At 36.4% G+C, this 21,383-nt stretch overlaps 1 protein-coding gene across 4 annotated transcripts in view; it reads right to left on the bottom strand.

Moving 5' to 3' along the window:
* Positions 1-21,383, bottom strand: part of SBF2 (SET binding factor 2) — a 238,479-nt gene that overhangs the window by 3,594 nt on the left and 213,502 nt on the right. For all 4 annotated transcript variants that reach the window (XM_031613850.2, XM_031613849.2, XM_090140453.1 and 1 more), the window contains 6 exons: positions 14,819-14,945; positions 13,363-13,490; positions 11,291-11,524; positions 5,837-5,941; positions 3,404-3,597; positions 1,946-2,033 (listed from right to left, as the gene is read on the bottom strand). In XM_031613850.2, coding sequence (XP_031469710.1) covers positions 1,946-2,033; positions 3,404-3,597; positions 5,837-5,941; positions 11,291-11,524; positions 13,363-13,490; positions 14,819-14,945 — 876 coding nt within the window. The remainder of the gene's footprint in view (positions 1-1,945; positions 2,034-3,403; positions 3,598-5,836; positions 5,942-11,290; positions 11,525-13,362; positions 13,491-14,818; positions 14,946-21,383) is intronic.

Genomic DNA, 21,383 nt, shown 5'->3' with positions numbered 1-21,383 from the left:
CTCTGGCTAATATCAGTGTCTCCACCATCCACTCCTGTGCAGATCACTGAACTGAGAGAACGTGTTGTCATGAGAGTCTCAGAGCAGAGAAGCTTCTAGCAGTTAAACACTGCTTCTGTCAGAAAAACTGATAAGGAATGCTGACTCGAAGTCTAGATTCTGCTCTTATCCTTCACAAATCCTCTGTCCAGAAGCAATCTCTTCCCTGTTAATTTCAATGAAACTAACACAAGAACATTACTTCACCAAAGATTTTAAAAAATACTCATTCTCTGTATTTCAAGAATATAAAATGATCAGCAAAAATTTAAGAATGATTTTAGATAATTATAAACACAGAAAACTCCAATTTTCCTACATTTAGTGGTTGAACAAAACTTGCTTTTTTCACCTAGCAAAGATACTTTAATATGAATGCAAATCACTGTAAACTGAGTTTTGATATGCAAATCATTCTAGAAGATAAAATCTAGAGTTCACTTAAAAAAAAAACATGCAACAACCCATAAACAGATGCATAATAGTAAAGCAAACCCAGCAAAGGTCACACAACAGAATTCAAGCTACAATCGACTTGTATCTGCTTCAGACTGCATATACTCTTATATCTGTGATATTCAGGAGGATATTTGGTTTACAAAAAATGTAAGTGTCTTTTTGTTTTCTTCTGCAGAATGAGACTTTTCTCCTCTGTTTCAGGATGAACAATTACAATTAGCATATTTGCTAGTATATTACCACCTAGCATATTCCAGAGATCCTCAATTAGTGGCTTAAAAATGACTGTCTTGTATCACATATTTTTTAAGGTGTGTAAATTACAATGCATTAATATATTTTCTAACAAAGCATACACAAGTCTCAGAGGTTATTTGAACAACCTACACTGTGTGGCTGTGTGGAACATTTTGCTCAGTAAAGATTACTTCTTGATCACTCAATATTAAGCACGCAAGATCACAGATTTCCACTGTCAAATTCTGTAAATCAGATTAAAAATTAAATTAATCTGATCATTAATCAGATCAAATTAAAAAACATTTTAAGGTTTAGGCCAACAGATACCCTATTTTTAGTGCTTCTTGATGTACAATGATTTTTCAGAATATTTATGAATTATTTCGCTATTAAACTTACCTCACTGTGAATAATCTAAACTACTCCTATCTATACCACCTAAAATTATTGTTTAACCAGGAGCTTGGCATTTGAAGACTTTAGAGGGGGAATTTGGGGGTGAAATTCTAACTCACTTTATTTAAAAAATTCTAACTGATCTCAGAAAGATAGCTGTTCCTATTCTTCAGATTTGAAAATACTTCCAAGGTTTCACTCACGTTAGCTGTCTCAAATACAGATTACAGAAAAGCACCACAAATGCCAAGTGAGGTAAATGGAGTTTTCCACAAAAGATGATATTTTTTCAGAGAATATCATGTTATTTCATGTAAAGACAAATGCTCATGATAAAGTACTTGAGGAGCAAAGAGGATGTAAAATACGTGCTTTGGGAGCATGAAGTACCTACTCCAGTTTTAACAAGAACACCAGACTGAAACTTGCTATCAGTTACCATATTATCTTTCAGAATCCCAACTGCAGTCAAGAAATTACCTTCTAAGTTTCCAGCTATTTAAAACAGATCTTGGTTCTTCTGGAAACTAAAGGGGCCATACTAGAATGCCTGATTATACTCAACACTTATTTGCTTAATGATCTTGTAGAGTTAAAAATGCTTTAAAAATTGCTACCTTCTCAAACTGTCCATTCAGAATTTTATCAGTCACACAGTATACACACAGTCTATAATAATGTAATACACACATTGCTTCTGAAAGTAATTATTATTATTGCTAATTATTTGTAAAATTAAACTAAGTCAATAAATAAAAATGCAGCAAACTTGTCATAAAAAAAAAAAAATCCATTATTGAAAAGTTTTTACCTGGTGTTTGGTCACATCCAGCACAAACCAGCGAGGCTTCCAACCTTTCAGCAAAGCTCCTCTTTTGTATAGCGTACCTTCAAAAGATCTGGAAGATGCAGAAAATACAAACGACACATGATTCTGTAATTTGAATGGTGATGATATATAAAACTCAAAATGACTAAAAAAATTTAAGTATTTCTTTTACTGTAATGAAACAGATCATTTTTAAACAACAGCCTAGTTTAGGTATTGGTGACTGATACAGTGATAAACATTATTTCAGTACTCTAGATCCCTTAAATATGCAGCTACAGTCGAGGCATGTCCAACCTGTGGCCCAAGGACTACATGCAGCCTGGCACCATTTTCAGTTGATATAAATACATTACCTCCAACTTTTCAAATGAAACATAGAGTTGCAATCAGATATTCAATTCGAAAACGTGATAAAAGTCTCGTAGAGAGACATGATAAGCCCTATCTTACCAGAGAAAAATATCCCTTGCTTCACAACCATGCCTTATTCATGTAATTGCTTTTTAGTAGAAAGTACATTTGTGAACAATTATTTAGGATGAAATATATGAAGAGTAAAATTTCAACAAAAATCTCTGATGAAACCCTTGTGACTTCACTGCAAATTGCAACTACTGCCAAGAAACCAGACTGATGCATTAGTTTTGGAAAAAACAGGGTCAAATGTCCCACTACCTTTATGTCTCTGTTGTTCACTTTTTAACATCTTAAGAAAAATATTAAAATGTCTCCTGTTTTACTATGATGGCCCACAGCATCAGAGGCAGATGTTGGTGGTACGACAGTAGGGGCTGAACCTTCCCACCAATATTCCCTTGTTGTTGCTGTGTGAGAGACGGCGGCAGAGGGACAGTCTGACAAAATGGCATCTGACATGGAAGTGAGCATGAAGCAAAGTGGTGTAACTGAATTCCTCCATGGGGAAAAAATTGCACCCGCTGACATTCATCAACACTTGCTGTTTCTGGAAACCTGGATGTGAGCACAATCAGGTGGTGGTGGTGCATTTCAGCAGTGGTGAGAGCAATACTGCATCAGCTCTACTGGTGCAAAGTTTTATCAGCGCAGCATGCAGGCTTCTTGTTCATTGCTGGCAAAAATGAACAGCTAATGGTGGTGCCTATGTTGAAAAATAGTGTTTTGTAGCTGAGAATTTGCCCTACTGAACAGTGTTATTGTATTCTTTGTATCTGTTGTAGTTTCCATGGAAAATAAATATACAGCATTACTTTCAGAGCAACCTGTGTATATGTGGCCCAAGACAACTTCAGTCAGTGCAGCCCAGGCAAGCCAAAAGGTTGGACAACCATGACCAAAACCTTCCTGTTCTATAAAAGGAAAGACTGGAAGATCTGTGTATACAAAAGTTTCATTTTTTTCCTAGGGTTTCTACCATTCTAATACAAGGTTCATAAATACTTTTACTGTTTGGTTTACCTATTTTCATCATTCTTTGATGTGAAATGATTGTATAGAGTAGTTGCTCTCCTATCTACTCCATTGGAGGGAGATATGCTTGCACTCTGTTCCTCACCCAGCCCATTGTCAGGCATTTCCAACAAAGATCTCTTTTGATAGGAATGTAGATTAGCTGACATCATCCCTGAGGAGCCAGAAGGATGTCTCTGAAGCTAAAAAGAAGAAAATAAAAGAAAAAAAATCTTTAACAAGATCTAGACAAATTTAGAACTGAGAAATCTGATTGTTTGATGAACTAAACATTATAAATGTATTACAGTAGAAAACCAAAACATAACATTCTTTTTGTAATAAACACGACCTACAACTCTTCCTGGTAGTCTATACAGTTAAGAATTTGTATTAAAAATATGAATAGTGAAGAACTACAGCTGATCTATTACTAAAGATCTGTTAATATTTTATTTTTACATGCTTTTAGTCCCAATTAATCAGAACCCAGTCCATATTCATTGCTCTCATTAATGCTGCTGTGTGCAAGAGGAATCTGAAGAGAATTCAGAAGTGCAATTTTAATGGAAATGCACTCCTCAATAGAGAGAGCATCTCATGGGTTTGAATTCTGGTGTAACTTCACAATTTCAGCCATCAGCTTTGTACCCATCTGTGAACACTGACATAATGGCTTTTCAGCTTTAATTTTACCAGTGCTTATACAATAAATGCAACCTTACCCTGGTAAGATCTGTTGATACTTGGCAAGGATTTGCTAAAACATTTGCAACACTTTCTTTGCTAAAACAAATTTGCAGCAATTTGAACATCAGCAGTTCTTTGGAATTTGAACTTTCTGTGAGGAAGTAAGGTGTGTAATCACCTTTATAATATTAAGTATTCAGCATATTGTTTTGACTTGATCTACAGTTTATTATTTGCAAAATAAAAATGTGTGTAGCAACACACAGAACACAAAATCATTGTTCACTGAAACAAGGTAAACCTTTAACATGACAAACATACGGTAGAGATACACACCAGCTTGCTCTTTCTCAGTAATATTATTCCTATTTCACTTCTGTCCACTGTAGAAATTGAGTTGTTTGTCATGCATTTTGAGATGATCTCAATACTACACAAATAATATTTGGTACAATGTGTAAGTTGTGAATCACTATGGGAGAAAAAAAATCTTCATAATACAAATCAGTGCTGCCTCTGAAGAGTCATAGAGATGGCATTTCACTGCATTTCCTATGCAGAAGGATACATTCAGAAAGTGTGAGAAGACATTATTTAAGAAAAGCCTTCTTTATTCCAGTGACATAAACTTGAATACTGCTTCCCTTGCTTTCTCAGAATCATCTAGAACTAATCAGACATCTGGATACAATAAATTTCCATAAATTCATTAGTTGAAAAGAAAAAAAAAAAGTGAAGTTTCCAAGAGCTACTTAAGTCATTTTAGTAGATTCTCAGTAACCTGGAGCAACAGGTATCCTGAATTTGGTCTTAATCTGCAGAACAGCATCCTAGAGAGTTCTTTGGGGCTGACTCTTAGCTATTACATTTATCTGAGAACAAGAGACTGATGTCAGGTACATTTATACTTGCATTTTCTTTTCTGCTTCCAATTATTCAATAAAAACTTAATCCTCTGCTTTGCTCATATAAAAAACCTCCCATTCTGGGTTTGTCTAAGTATAAGGTGAACTTTAATGACTACGATAGACATAAAGCTTATTGCTTTATTGAAAGCAAAGGACAAATAACAGAGTAGTTCTGAAGACTAACAAACTCACAAAGGCTGGCAAACTTGAACAAGTTTGTGAAGCTGAAGAGTTATGGCACAGTTTTATGCCAAGTTGATAAAGAAAGCTCCCCAAAGCCATTATCTAACAAACTTCCTAGTGCATGTATAGAGAAAGAAAGAAAAGGAAAAAAAAAAGTTGCTTTTGAATTAGAAAATATCTGCAATGTCAGCTACTCATTTTACAGGAGTCAAGAACTAGAAACATAGCACGAACAATTTCTGCCTTCATCAGAATCTCCAATTCCAAAATTCCATGTACACATGGAAATATCTTTACTTATCCTTGAACCTCTGTCATTTCCTTTTGGCTACCTCCAGGAACTGACTTTTTTTGTACTTGAAGGCTTTGACACAATGAATATTTTAATAATATTAAGTAATACAATTGTGTACTAGTAAAACGCTTGTGCTCAAGCACATTTTGTCTACGTGCCTTTAATCTACTGCTGAGAAGTAATTAAGTAAATGGTATAAGTATAAACATGTTTTTCTATGTGTAGAGATACAGAGCTGCTATCCAAGGTTAGAACAACATGTTCAGTTTTTCAAAAGCAGTATTTTACTCCAAGAAACACAGTGATTTTGACAGTGACCCAGGTAGCCTATAAAGCCTGTGCTGGAAGAGTTCCTTTGCTACTTACATTGTCTTGTCTAGTGTCATCCTTTAGATTCATTTTGACCCTTTCCCACAAAAGCTGCCATCTTTCTGGGCTCTGATTTAATTTACTTTCCAACCTTTCAATTTCCTGAAAGAAATAACAAAGGTTAAGGATAAACATTTTTAACTGATCACTTCCTGACAATCACTTTAATACAATCACTGCCCAAGGAGGTTGTGGATGCCCCATCCCTGAAGGCATTCAAGGCCAGGCTGGATGTGGATCTGGGCAGCCTGGTCTGCTGGTTGGCGACCCTGCACATAGCAGGGGGGTTGAAACTAGATGATCATTGTAGTCCTTTTCAACCCAGGCCATTCTACAATTCTATGATTTTCTAGTCAATATTTTTACACAGAGAACTTTTAGGCCGTGTTGCCCAGTAAAGTACAAGCCAAACCAGCTATAAACTGCTATCAACTAAACTCAGAAATCAATGGCAACCATCAGTCATCAGTCATATCATTCCTCTTGCATACCACAGGCTGAAGGAGCCATTATTCTTTCAATTCTCCACCTGTTCTCTTGATCACACAACAGTCATCACCAACTGCCGTAATAGTAACACGATAGAGATATGGATAGAATATATTCTATAAAAATATTTACAAAAAACTAATACTGTGCTGTGACACTAACATTGTACATTGCCAATATTAAGATTTATCATGGTTTATAAAATATAATACAAAGCTGTAATAAAAGAAGGAAATGGAAGATTTATTCCATTTGGATGCCAAAGTGTAACAACATGTTCTCGTGGAACTTGGGAATATGACCTATGTTGATAACCTCCAGTCAGGGTTATTTCCTGTTAATAAGACAGTGTGTGCAAAGTTAAGTAAAAAGACACAATTTAATTAGTTTATGTTTACTTGTGGAACAGCTTAAATATAACATTCATCAATGCATTTGCCATTGCTGTGATATTTGGTCCATTTTTATCCTTCCTTTTTACATTTTTACTTTCAGCACCTATGTTGTCATGAAAACCTGATTCTTAATGAAATCACATTTGAAACTTAATTTTGAAAATCCAATTAAGGACTGATGACAGAACAAAAATTGCCACAGGACAAAGAATTTCCATACTATATAAAGATAAATAAACCCCAAGACATTATTTTCAAAGAAGAGACAATTAGACTCTGACATTATTTCCACTATACCACATAACTAGTTTAGCTTTCATCATATTCTAGGGGTATATTAGAATAACAGGAAATCATTGCTGATTGAAACTTAGAGAAAAAGACTATATTTTTAAGGTAAGGAAACATTTGGTAAGGAAACAATTAACTGCTCAACTAAATTTGGAACACTGAACTGAAAATAAATAAGCCTATATGACAGAGTCTAACAAAAACAAAATATATCTACAGATTCTTCCTTGCTGAAGGTAAATTGGAAAGTTGAAAAGTATAACTAAATAGAAGAGACATGACAACACAAAGAATCAAACCAGTCGAAAAGATACATATATATTGACTATGACAGGACTCTTTTCCTGCCAAGGAAAGAAACTAGAATGGCTTTGTTTGGATTATCCTCATTGGTAGAAACAAAAACAAGGAATGGCAAACAAGCCAGACCAAAAGCTTCTTCAGACCAGTTGTTCCTCTTTCAAAATTCTTACTGTAAAGTGTTCCTGATAGGATACATAGGGCTGCATATATTCACCACAGACATTCCATGTAAAAGGCTTCCCAAACTGCTGTAAAAGCAATACAAACTCTTTAGTGCTAAAGGTTATTCAGGTTTTAATTTCAGCGTTCTCTTTCTGCCGCAGTCTTGACTTTTGAGTACAAGTCCTTCTCTGCAGAATCTGGAATTAACTGAAGCTTGTTACTTAGCAACTGGGTCACATTCCTTTTTTTTTTTTTTTTTTGGCTCTACAATGAGAAGTGCTTCCAGAATTTTAAATGAAAAACTTTCAACAACCTCCTATATATAACTTGAAAAGTTAGGAATAAATTCTCTTAATAAAGTCTTTGTAAAAAAAAAAAAAAAAAACCAACTTACATGACAATAAATCAGTAAGATTTACTCTTGCTCCTTGCTCCTAGCTGCACTTGAAAGAAAATTGCACAGAATCACAAAATTGATGAGGTTGAAAGGGGCTCTGTCATCCTCAAGTTGGGCCACCTAGAGGCAGCTGCCCCAGACACAGAATTACAGAATTGCCAGGGTTGGAAGGGACCTCAAGGATCATGAATCTCCAACTCCCCCTGGGCCACCAACCTTCCCACCTAATGCTAGACCAGGCTGCCCAGGGCCCCATCCAACCTGGCCTTGAACACCTCCAGGGACGGGGCATCCACAACCTCTCTGGGCAGCTGTTCCAGCACCTCACCACTCTCTCTGTAAAGAACTTCCCCCTGACGTCCAACATAAATCTCTCCTCCCTCAACTTAAAACCATTTCCCCTCGTCCTGCAGTTATCTACCCTTTCAAAGAGTTGATTCCCCTCCTGTTTGTAGGCTCCCTTTAGGTACAGAAAGGCTGCAATGAGGTCACCCCACAGCCTTCTTTTCTCCAGGCTGAACAAGCCCAGCTCCTTCAGCCTGTCCTCATAGGGGAGGTGCTCCAGTCCCCTGATCATCTTTGTGGCCCTCCTCTGGACCCTCTCCAACACCTCCCTGTCTTTCTTGTACTGGGGGCTTCAGACCATCCCTAGGTGGCTTTTGAATAGCTCCAAGAGAGCAACTTGTGCCAGCGTTCAAACATACTTGCAGTAAAGAACTGTTCCTTCATGTTCAGATGGAACACCTCTGGGCACCACCAGAAAGAGCCCATGATACCATCAGCCTTCTTTGTGGCACGGGAGCACCGCCCTTAAGGAACACAGCTGATGCAACTGGGCATCCACCAGGATTTGCAGTACCTTTCTGCAGAGTATTGCTGCATATACTGATGTTTGGGCTTGCTCCTGCCAAGGTGCACTGCAAAACTCAGACCACTTAGCTCATTTACAGAGAATCACAACTCAAATCAAAGGGTCATTGGAATACCTAGTCTTTATCATAGACATTTAAATTTTATTCTCTACTGAAGACATGGATGTGTCACACTGTGGTATAATCTTAATGAATTTTAAAAGCAAAGAAAGGAAGTGTTTTCAAAAATGGAGTTGGAATCTCTTACCAAATGAGTTGGTTTTGAGTTTTGTGGAGAAATCTGCCTTTTTTTTTTTTTTTTTAAACTATTTCCAACTACTCTCTGACAGAAAAAAAAAACAACCAAAAAACAAAAGCAAAAGTAGTCTCCTGTTCCATAATCCTGTTTCTTTTTACTTAACAAATGGGTGGGTAATTACTCTTACTATCAGTATATACTTTGTTTCTGATTTCTTTGATGTAGAAAGACCATCAGAGAATGGTCTTAATTGAAAATATCTTTATCTGGATCTACTTTTGAACATTTATATCTACAAGTTCTTTCTCCAGAACTTAAGGTTTGAAGAAACCAGCTCGTATTTTTGGCTGGTGTGGTAGAAGTGAATTGGGAAGCTTTACACAAAAATCTCTATTTTGAAGTGCACATTATTGTCATTCAATGAGGATTAAATGAATGAAATGTGTAGTAGATTGCTTAACTTCCTAAAACTTGTAAACATGAAGACTTATGGAAAATACAGAGCTATCACACACATCTCCTTAAAGGTGCCAAGTACACAAAACACATTAGAATGTTTACCACTAAAAACATCACACCTTTTGCTCCTCATTGAAAAACACTGCATTGTAACAAGGTGAACTAAGACATCCTGTAACTTCTCTGTTCCAGATTCACATCCTGAAGAGTATTATCTAGTTTTCTATTAAAAAAATACCTTTAGAATGAACATATTTGGTATTATCATTATAAAGAAAGAGAAAAACCAACCTTCCCTAACAGTTTATCATTACTAGAATATGTTCTCAGTTCGAACATTTCTTGGATACCAACACATTCTCAATGGATTTATGATTAAAGAGAGGTCTTTCTCCCCCATCAGCAATAGCCCTAAATTAACAACTTGTTTTAAAAGAAAGTTCACTTCGCTTTTTAAACTTAGAAGAATATTTTTGTAACCTTTATACAACCTCTTCAAAGTTTTCCAAATGTTCCTCTCCACTGCTATCTTTTATTACTATAATCTAATTCACAAATAACATTTAAACTCTATAAAATCTGACCCACATATCTTTGGAATATAATATGGCTAATTTCCCCGTTATATGGCTGTTTCTCACAGTTGTGGCTAGGATAAGCTTGGCATTTACTCCATGAAGAAATGCAGAGGAACACTGCACTGTTGTTATACTTCTAATGTAGTTCTGAATATAGTTACAAAAGCTCTGTTTTTGTTTTGGCTTGGGCTTTTTTTTGTGAAAGAATTCTTGCTATGACCCCTGTTGAGGAACGGATAAGCTCTCTTTCATTGAATTTGTGAAGTTATAAGCTTTGAGCAGTTCTGGCTTTCAGTATCAAGAAGAGTTTCACTGCTGAATTTTATTTTTGAAAACTGGACATTTTTCCTATTTTTCATCAATAATGATTGCATGAAATGGACTAAAGGAGATAGCAGTTGTGTTCCTGAATTAAGCTAGCTCTCTGACACAAGCAAGCCTATTCTGAATTATTTATATACATTTAGAAACTTCCCACCCTGAGACTTTGTTAAGAGCTGTTTAATTACAGTGATTGATACATAGCTTGAAACAACAGCTCTAGGAAATGAAGAATGCCCACCTAATTTCTTCCTGAGTTATTAATCCAGAAGATAATGTAAACGTTAGGACTGATAGCCAATTACAATCAAACAACAAACATCTAAGAAAATACAATTATTACCATGCTAAATGGGATCCTTATTCCCTTATTCATTTTCTAATTATGAAACAACAAAACCTGAGGAGCCCACAGGAAAAAAAATCATTGTCCAAATCAAGCATCCACATAATGTACTGAAATACTCTGAAGCATTCAAGAATTTGAGTTAGGTGCTAGTAAAAATAAATATACTAGGAGTGACTACGGAAAGTTTTGTTGATAAATTTGGGCCAAGATGCTCATGTATATGTATATATATATATATATACATAAAATCTGCCTCTCACTGAAACCAACAACTATTGGATTCTGTTTCCTGAACTTTCAGGAATTTGGATCTTCACTACATACATTAAACTGAGTAGAAAAAGGGAAAGAAAGATAGATTCAGCTTTTCTATCAATTAAAAGAACAGTTATTGCATTTCTTACAGAAGGCAATCTGTTGGTTATACTAAACAACTACTCTGACTGGCTTTAATAATAATTTTATATTATATCCATAGGACAATAACATACAGGGCAATAACTAAAAATAAAAATTGGGAAATAATATAAATAAAGGGTAAACATGATATGTGATAACTGAAATAACTTATTTTTTCTGTTTAACGTATGTACTTACATTTAAAAGGCTGCTGATGGCATCAGGTTGTATTTTTTTAACATCATCATAACATGGCCACACTATTTTCCTCTTTTTCTGAGAGACTGAACCATCTGTTTGGTCAGCTTCCTCTAAAGCACTGCATTTTGCAGCCACCATATTCCAGTCATAAGAAGGACCTGTAGCCAAAATCTCTTCTACATAGTAATCCCACTTTTTGAGGCTGGACATACTTACATTTGGTTTCAGGGCCTATTAGAAAGAAAGTTTTATTATAATAACAGAAAGGAAGTGTGTTTCAGTCTGAAAAAATGCAATACTTATATTTTGTAGATTATTCTAAATTTAGTGGTTTCTTGTGTTGGGTAATACTGCAGTTTGATAATTTTCACAGCAGGACTCTGGCATATGGGTCAGATCAAAAAGTCAAACTAATACTAGCTTTGGGGATATATTGTTCAGAATTATCCTTCTACTAAACAAAGTGCTTCTCAAGAACTCTAATTCAATATACAGTTGCAAACCTCACAGTCTTTGTGACTCCTGTTAAAGATAGAAAAGGTACTTGATAGCAATCACCCCTAAATTCTCCTCAGCAGAAAATCCAAGACTTTTTACTATCAGGGAAAGGAGAAAGGCTCCATAACTTAGGTGGACAAACACTTGCAATAACCATAATAACATGAGCAAATAAGCCAGAGACTATAATGCTTTCACAGTAGTTTAAAACAGATGACTTGGTATTCAAGACACACTTTTTTTTTTTTTTCCCCTTTAAAATATAAGGTAACACTATATTTTATGTAAAGGGAATTATTACCCCAGGTCAATGGGCAATTTTAAAGTCTTAAGAGTGATGTTCAGTCCGCAATCATTAAACTCTGCTACTACAAAATTTCACATGAGGAAAAAAAGTTTGTAATAAAAGCAAGAAAAAAGATACTACCAAAACACTGACAGCAAATCTTAATTGCTTACTTGTCAGGCTACCACTTACAGTAAAATGGATAGAACATACATGAATAAGTTGGCCATCAACTTACAAATTCATCACAGTGATGGTTCTACAGAGAAAGTATGCTCCTCTGAAACAGACAAGTGAAGAACTTCCTATCTATTCAGTATCGCTCTCTTGTTTCTCCATCCTCTCTCTCCCATACTGATTTAATGAAGCATAGGAGTATGTACTCATGGGGGGCTATGGGGCCTGTGTTGTTGACTACTAAATCATATTAAAAGAAAGAATATAGCCTTCTTTTTTTATTTAAAAAAAAAAAAAAGAACTTTAAATGAGGTAAATTTACAAAACTTATTTGAGCTCTAGGTGCTGTGTGTTCTAAAATACAATGTGGTTAAAAAAAATCTTTGAGGAAAAAGCTAAGAAACACTAACAAAAGCATTAGTGGCAACAAGGCTTCCAACACACTGGAGCACATAACACCCTGTCATTATCTGGTCATCAGCAGTGGACTGGCATGCAGATAAATTATTTGTCAGGGTGAAGCTCGTTGGCAAAGCAGGAGACAGAAGCACATCAGTGGGGCAGGAGGGGAAGCTGAACTATCTTAAACCAGTCTTACCCCCGAACTACAGTATGAACATTGCTCTTTTCTTTCAGTTCCTAAGACGTCTTGATGTCTATCATATTAGACATTCCATTGTGGCTGGAATGTACTTCAAGCTCATTTCCCCATAACTGTGAATTATGGGATATAAACAAATATTTTTAAATAACTATGCAGACTTTAAGACCGTTTTTATAGTAAGTCATATAACTATAGAAATTAAACAAGTAACCTTGTTTTCCTCAGTGGCATGCATATATACAGTTCCAGAATTCATCCCTTTACATGAAATTTCCAAAGCTAAGATGACTGAAAATATAAGCCTTAAGACATTACAGCAATCAATCAAGGAGGATCAATTTTGTCCACCAAATGCTTTATCCAGCTAGTCAAATTAAGATATCAAAATGTACTCAGAAAATCACTCAGAATAGCAAATAATCTGATCTTTGTTTGTTTGAGGGTTTTCTTTTTCTTAAAAAAATGAACAAAAAGACCCACCTCACAACAACAAAACACACATACCTCTATTTCAGTGGGAGCATAGAGGTAATTGAAGAAAATAGGGCTCCTCTTGTGCATCTTTTCAATACAATCCCAAATACAAATTCCTTTTTTGGTGTGTTTATCTCCTTTATCTTCAAACAGTGTCCCTAGAGAAAATAAATAGCAGCAAATGATAGCTTTACGATCAAATGTAACAAACATTAAAACACAGCCAAAAGGAATTTCACAAAGTGAATTTACAGTAAAATCTACCATAAAGTGAAATTGCTGCAAAAGACAGTTTGTTGAAACAAACGCTGTGCTTTGTAGCTGCCACTCTGCCACAAGTTGAGAGAATGTGACTTTTATATTAAAAAAAAAATAAATTCAATAGCATTATATTTATAATTCTGTTCTGAAATTTATTGAAATACTTGAGTATATTTATTAACGTTCCTTTCTGCCTCCAGCTATACTGGCTCAACAGATCATCGAGCCGTGTTAACTGATTCTGTCCCCTAATATGAGAGGTTACCAGCCCTTCAATCCACTGCAAATAGGACTTTATATTGCATTAGATGGTATTTGGAAATGTAACCACACTAAATAAACAAATGTGGTTTAAAAAAAAAAAAAATGACATGCTGTAGAACCATATAAAAATACAGGTTGGAAGGACAGAAAGAAATTTACTCCAATCCTTCGTTCAAAGCAAGGTAAATAATGAAAATATTTTTTTCTTGTTGAAATAAAATGGCTTCTGAAGTTCAATATGTTCCACAGTTAGTACAGTTTTAAAGAAAAGCATTAAAATTGACCATATGCCATCAGAAACACCCAATGAAGCAGTGAAATTCAGAGCATGTAAGTATTTTGTTTGATGAACAAGCTCCAGGAACAGCCTTGGCTGTGGTTGTAAAGCCTTATGTGAGCTGTCAGGGCAGATAAGGTCTTGGTAGGGAGCAAATGAACTTTTGCACATGTCAGATGTAGGGGGTAAAAAAATGGTAAGAAAAGAGAAACATTAAAGAGAGTTCAAGAGAAAACAGTAGATGGAAAAGCTTCCCTTTCCTGAAATGTCATGTGCTCTCTGAAGGACTTAAGGACTTTGTTTCTGTCAAAACAAGTACTTAATAGGGCAAACTGAAGTAAGTCAATGAATTGCTAAAAAAAAGAAAAAGAAAAAAAGGAAAAGACAAAGACGAAGAAAAAGAAAACAAACCAAGAAGGTGAAACAAAACCTGAGGCATGACACTTTTTTTTCACTTCCTCTTAAGTCCCACCAGTGGTATATCTCAGGCATATCATTCATTCAGAAAATTCAGTGTATTTGTCACCTACATTTTAGCTCGTATTCCTGAACTGAAATTGACTAGAGTATTACCATGCAATTACTAGATCGTCTCAAACAAGGCAAATAATGTAGATCAAATACTGGACAGAAAAATGGGGACAAAACCAGAAAAAATATGCGATAAAAAAACATTACACATACCATGTTCTAGTCTTTCATAGTCTGAATCCAGAAGGAATGTTTTAAATCGATTTGATATGTGATGAAAAGCTAGGAACTTCAGATAATACTGATTGAACTCAAACTCTGTTGGATATTGGTTATGAATCTAAAAATAAACAGAGGGAAAAAAAGGATTTTGAGGCAATAAGACAGGAAAATAATTATTTTGGAAAATCTGACAACAAATGCATTCGTAAGAACTGCGCACAAATCCTCCTAATTTGTCTAAATATTTAATTCATTTAAATTCAATCATTGTCTATGATGCAATTTTTTTTTTAATAGAGTGAATGTTGTACTCTGTACAAAATGCTGGATTCTTCGAAGTCATCAAACTGGATATCATTTCACATTAACTCACAAGACACCATGCAAACTCATATGCAAAGACGCTACTGCAAGATGTATCATTTCCTGCAAATCAAATTTTAATTGGCAGGTTTTGCAGTAGAGTTCTATGTATTGCTCAGGATCCAAACAAGACAACATGTACATAAGTAACTCTGGAAAACGATATTCTGTCATTACTTGAACAGCTCATTTCTGAAATACCCACTGGTCAACACATATTCCTTTGCTCTCAAAATACGAACCAACATGTTAAAGTGTGAAAAACAAAACAAAACAAGATATTGAGGTGCTTTGCTATTATTCATATGCACATGTTTAATAGAGAACAACTTAATATTTTCATTTGTTATCCCCAGTTAGGCCTGGGATCTAATTCAGTGAATGTCTCCAACAAGAGTCAGATGTTTAAGAAAACAACACAAGATTATCAGAGTACAGCAACGGGGAAGAGCTGGCTCTTACAATTTCTTCATCTTGAACATCATCAGAAAGAGCCTGGTTTGTAGTTTTAGGCATTTACTTTAATATTCATGCCCAAATTTGTTTCATTGATTATTAATAAGTACTTGATGCCCATATAAAATTTAAATTTAAATTTTATTTTCATGAGATATTACTTTCAAAGCCTACAGGTGTTTAAATGTAAATTTTACTCTTTAAGTCAATGTAATATTTATTTTCAGAATTAAGGATAATAGTAAACTGAAAAGCCTCAATTACAATGGAGACAGCTTTAGCAATCAGAAAGAAACTGCTGATTGAATTTAACTTTTCAAATATGTGATTTGTGTAGTTCCACCTCAAGCTTGTAAAATACCTTTATTTTGGCACTTTTCCCACATCTTGCCTTTTTTTATTCCCAGCACTCCTATTTTCCATTGTACCTTTAATCTCTATTCAACTAGGTCCTAAAGAAAGAGACTTGTTTATTTAGTATTAAAGAAACTAGAGCTAGGTTATTTGAAGCAACTTGATATTTAACATCTCACATGTGCTATTTGGCAAACAAATAATAAAAAAAAACAGCACAACAACCAAACCCACAACCAAATATGCATTCAGCAGGAAAGATTAATTACTAATTTACAACAGTGACAGGGCAATCCCTTGAAAAACCCTTTAAATACATATACAGCAGTACAGTCAGAGGATTTCTTGTTATATGTCGATATTAGCTTGTGGTGAGGTATTTAAAATGCTAAGATATTATAAGATGTCTCAGTTTAATCTACTCACTCTTACTTTACCCCTGTGTTTTCCCAGATAAAAATGACTGTACTCCTGCACTGTTTTGTAAGAATAATGCTAAGTAAAATATTTTTTCTATAATAAATTCAAGGTCAATTACAAAGACAGTGTAACTTTTTAGTTCCCTTTATAAAGAAGAAAGTAATTTTTCTGGCATACAATAGATTTAAATATAACCAGAGCATCCTGATTCTGTTAAAAAATGACTTAATGCACTTTTGAATTGAGATCCCAGAATGGTCTCTGTGTATTCCAATGCATATACCTGCATATACAAACAGTTTATAGTTCCCACTTTGTTTAGGAAAAGTATTATTTGGAATATAGCAAGACAGGAAGTTTTTTTGATAAACGAATTATTTTGATAATCTGTTATCTGACATGGTCCTAACTCCTACTTGTGGTCCAGTAATTATTTTAGTAAATGTCAAGAGTTAGAACAAGAAACAGGTATTGAAGTCCTGTTACATATTTAGGTATTGCAAGTGATCCAAACTCTGAGATTTCTGAAACTGCAAGTAACTAGAAGTTACAGTAATAAGATTTACCTTAAAAAACAACAATCATCTAAAGCTTTTATTTAAGGTGAATAACATAGTGTTTCTGCTTGTTTTCTATTGTAGATGGCAGATTTCAGCATGCTTGGAGATGGAAAAGATACAACTACCAATGATGGTCCTGAAGGAGCTGGCTGAGGTGGTTGCTGAGCCGCTCTCCATCATATTTGAGAAGTCGTGGCTGTCAGGTGAGGTCCCGGACGATTGGAGGAAGGGTCACGTCACTCCCATTTACAAGAAGGGGAGCAGGGAGGACCCGGGTAACTACAGGCCGGTGAGTCTCACCTCCGTGCCTGGGAAGATTATGGAACAGATCCTCCTGGACAATATGCTTGATCACATAAAGAACGAGCACGTGATCCTAGATAGCCAGCATGGCTTCACCAGGGGAAGGTCATGCTTAACTAATCTTGTGGCCTTCTATGATGGAGTGACGGCATTGGTGGACGAAGGGAAGGCAACTGATGTCATTTACCTGGACCTGAGCAAGGCCTTTGACATGGTCCCCCATCACATCCTCATCTCCAAACTGGAGGGAAGTGGATTTGACGGGTGGACAACTAGATGGATAAGCAATTGGTTGAAAGGCCGCAGACAGAGGGTGGTGGTCAATGGCTCTATGTCCAGGTGGAGGCCGGTAACGAGCGGTGTCCCTCAAGGGTCTGTCTTGGGACCGGTGCTCTTTAACATCTTTATTAATGACATCGATGAGGGAATGGAGTGCACCCTCAGCAAGTTTGCTGATGACACCAAGCTGAGTGGTGCAGTCGATACGGTGGAGGGAATGGAGGCCATTCAGAGGGACCTTGACAGGCTGGAAAGCTGGGCTCGGGTGAACCTAATGAGGTTCAATAAGGCAAAGTGCAAGGTTTTGCACTTGGGCCGGAAGAACCCCAGGCACCTGTACAGGCTGGGGGGAGTTGTCCTTGAGAGCAGCTCGGCAGAGAAAGACCTAGGGGTCCTGATAGATGAGAAACTTAACATGAGCCAGCAGTGCGCTCTGGCAGCCCGGAAAGCAAATGGGATCCTGGGCTCCATCAGGAGAGGGGTGGTCAGCAGGGATAGGGAGGTGATTGTCCCTCTCTACTCTGCTCTTGTGAGGCCCCATCTGGAGTACTGTGTTCAGGTGTGGAGCCCTCAGTACAAAAAAGACATGGAGATTTTGGAAAGGGTCCAGAGGAGGGCCACGAAGATGATCAGGGGGCTGGAGCACCTCCCCTATGAGGACAGGCTGAGGGAGTTGGGTTTGTTCAGCCTGGAGAAGAGAAGGTTGCGGGGCGACCTCATTGCAGCCTTTCAATATCTGAAGGGAACTTACTCCCAGGAGGGGAGTAAACTCTTCATAAGGGCTGATAATAGCAGGACACGGGGAAATGGTTTTAAGTTAAAAGAGGGAAGATTTAGGTTGGATGTTAGGGGGAAGTTTTTTACTAGGAGGGTGGTTAGGTCCTGGAACAGGCTGCCCAGGGATGTTGTGGATGCCCCGTCCTTGGAGGTGTTCAAGACCAGGTTGGACGAGGCTCTGGGCAACCTGATCTAGTAAAGGTGTATGTTTGGTGGCCCTGCTAGGCAGGGGGGTTGGAACTACATGATCCTTGAGGTCCCCTCCAACCCAGGTCATTCTGTGATTCTGTGATTCTGTGATTCTGTGATTTGTTTGGATGTGCTGCAGTACGTGGGAATTTAAAACATGGCTGAGCTATCAGGGAAAAAAGTTCTGATAAAATACAGCTCTAATATCACAAATGATACAATAAAAACGTGACATTGGAAAAAAAAAAATGGATCAACTTAAGCAATTAAAAAGAAACATAAAATAGAGACTATTAATTACTGTAAGCAATGTAACCATTTAGGCTGAGTTTCTACAGTTTTTTTCTCTTTGGTAACTCTTGGGTCTGAATTTGGTTAATTCATTGACTTCAGAGACTCAAAACTTGCCTGCAAGCTAAAAGCATTTTTTGTATTTAGAGTTTCAACATATCACCTACATAGGTCTTCTTAAATAAGACTACAGAGACCTGGTATCTTTAAAAATTACAACTGCTTATTAAAATGCTTAATTTCCATAATATACAAACATTTAAAACCCAAGAAAACTTACAGTTTCTAGTAGTTTCTAATGAACGAAAGCCAGCATTTCAGAATTCCTTTTTCAAATCACAGTGTTCTCAAATAACTTACAATTATCCTAAATGTTTTTAGGAATTTTACACTTCTTTTAGCCTTTCTTATTTTTCCAGTACATTTTGTTTTTCTCACTCCATCATCCGTCAATATTTACTTAATTTAAATAAGAATACAGTATTCCAAAATGCTTTGGGCATGTCATCACTAAGAGGCTTCTCGCTGCAAACACTGGAATAATTGAGTACATCTGCCTCTGGAGTAGCACACTCAACTCTTCTTACATGGAGGGCTGTAATAAAACTCCTTTAAGTTTTATTTAAGTCAGTTCTAGAAAATCACTCAGTATTATTTATATGCAATAAATTATCAAATAGACATACAGGAAAAACAAGCAAAACTTTCTGCACTGACATCACTTTCAAATTCAGTCTTCTAGAAGCAGCGAGTATCTACCAGATGCTGCTATTGTGAAAGAATGATTTTGCATTAATAATTCAGCTGACACCTGGAGAATATTGGCATAAACAACGACTTCTTACAAGATGATGCAGTTCTAATTTAGGAATCACTGCTTCATTTGTTTTCTCTGCATTGTTAGTTTAACAAATGATATTTAATGCATACTGGCTGGACAGAGACTTTTTTATTACCTATTATGTCGAGACTACAAGGGCTGCTCCGAAAGTAATGCCTCCTATTTTATTATGTTGGCCCACAATGTCAGAAGCAGATGGTAATACAAAAGTAGAGGTCTAACTTTCCCACCAATATTCTGTTACATTTTGTTGCTGTGTGACAGACAGTAGCAGAGGGGCAGTCTGACAAAATGGCACCTGACATGGGAGTGCACTGGAAGCAAAGGTGTGGAATTGAATTCCTTCATGCAGAAAACACCTCACCAGTGCACTGCACTGACGTTTGTCAACGTGTGCTGAAACATTTATGGAGATCAAAGAGTGGGCGCGTGCACAGTGAGGTGGGGGGGGGATGTATTGATGTATTTCAGCTGTGCTGACAGTGACATGAAAGACAAGCCATGTTCTGGATGGCCACCAACAGCTGAAATGAAGAGCGCCTCAATCAGCCCATCCACACCAACTGGTAAATGGTGGAGACTATGTTGACAAATAGTGCTTTATAGCTCAGTATTTGCTCAATCAAACAGTGTTATTGTGCTTTTTGTATCTGCAGTAGTTTCCATGAAAATAAATTGGAGGCTTTACTTTCGGTGCAACCAAGAATAATACATTGGTTACACAAGTAAAGCTGTGTTCCTATGTCCTTTCTTGGATGAAGACTACAAACCCTACACAGCCCAATCGTTCCTCATAAGAAGATACTGACCCCTTCAGATTGATTGGCTGAACTGCTTCTGGACCCACATCCATCAAAATAAGATATTTACAGTTATTTCTACCCATTTCTTTTCTACCATTTTGGTAGAAAAGGCAGATCCACACAAACCCCTTAGCTGACAGACTGGAAGTGTAGTATCTCCAGCAGAGAGGAGGTAATTAATAGCTCCAGATGGCCTATATTAAGTAACCTTTCTGCTGACGTAGCTGCAGCCTGGGCATGTGGGCACAGTTTAATACCAAAAAAAACCAGAAGATACTGATCATTATGTAAAATGCACCTGCTAATAACGTGTATACTTTATACTGCCTCTTAATGATGATTCAGATACTACCAAATCTGCTATCTGAGATGAATTATAATGGCAATATTCCTCTATCATGCAGGAGAACCAAATCAAATTGAAAACAAGCCTGGATGATGTAAACATTTTCTAAAAGGAACATAATATATTTCTAATTTCAGGACTAGTCTTAGGAAAACAAAAAAATAATGTTTAGAGTACAATGGAAAGTATGAAATTGCTCCTCTACCCAACTTGCCCCCCAAGAAATTACAAAGATTAGAGATGATTCACCAGCACTTCTGTTGGAAGGTCTCATGACAGAGGCCAAATTTCCTTAAGAGGTTCACATATAGACTGCGAATAATTTAGGTAGCTTGCAGCTTAAAGCAGAATCATACCTATCAGCTGTTAACAGCAGGGATTTATCCCACTTCTCATTGTAAATTCTAGCATCAGGAAGATTACAATCCATTATTCTACGAACTTCTGACTGTTTCAGATCTAACAGGAATTTTGCCACGAAGAAAACATGGAACATCTTATTCTTTCAGCAATTAAAAACATCCTTTAAATGCTAACTTTCATCGTTGTTCTGTATAACCCACTTGTTTCCAAA

This window comes from Phasianus colchicus, chromosome 5, assembly GCF_987193195.1.
Source record: "Phasianus colchicus chromosome 5, bPhaCol1.hap1.1, whole genome shotgun sequence".
Taxonomy (NCBI): Eukaryota; Metazoa; Chordata; class Aves; order Galliformes; family Phasianidae; genus Phasianus; species Phasianus colchicus.
Note: the sequence above shows the minus strand (reverse complement) of the source record. Positions and strands in the feature narration are given on the sequence as shown.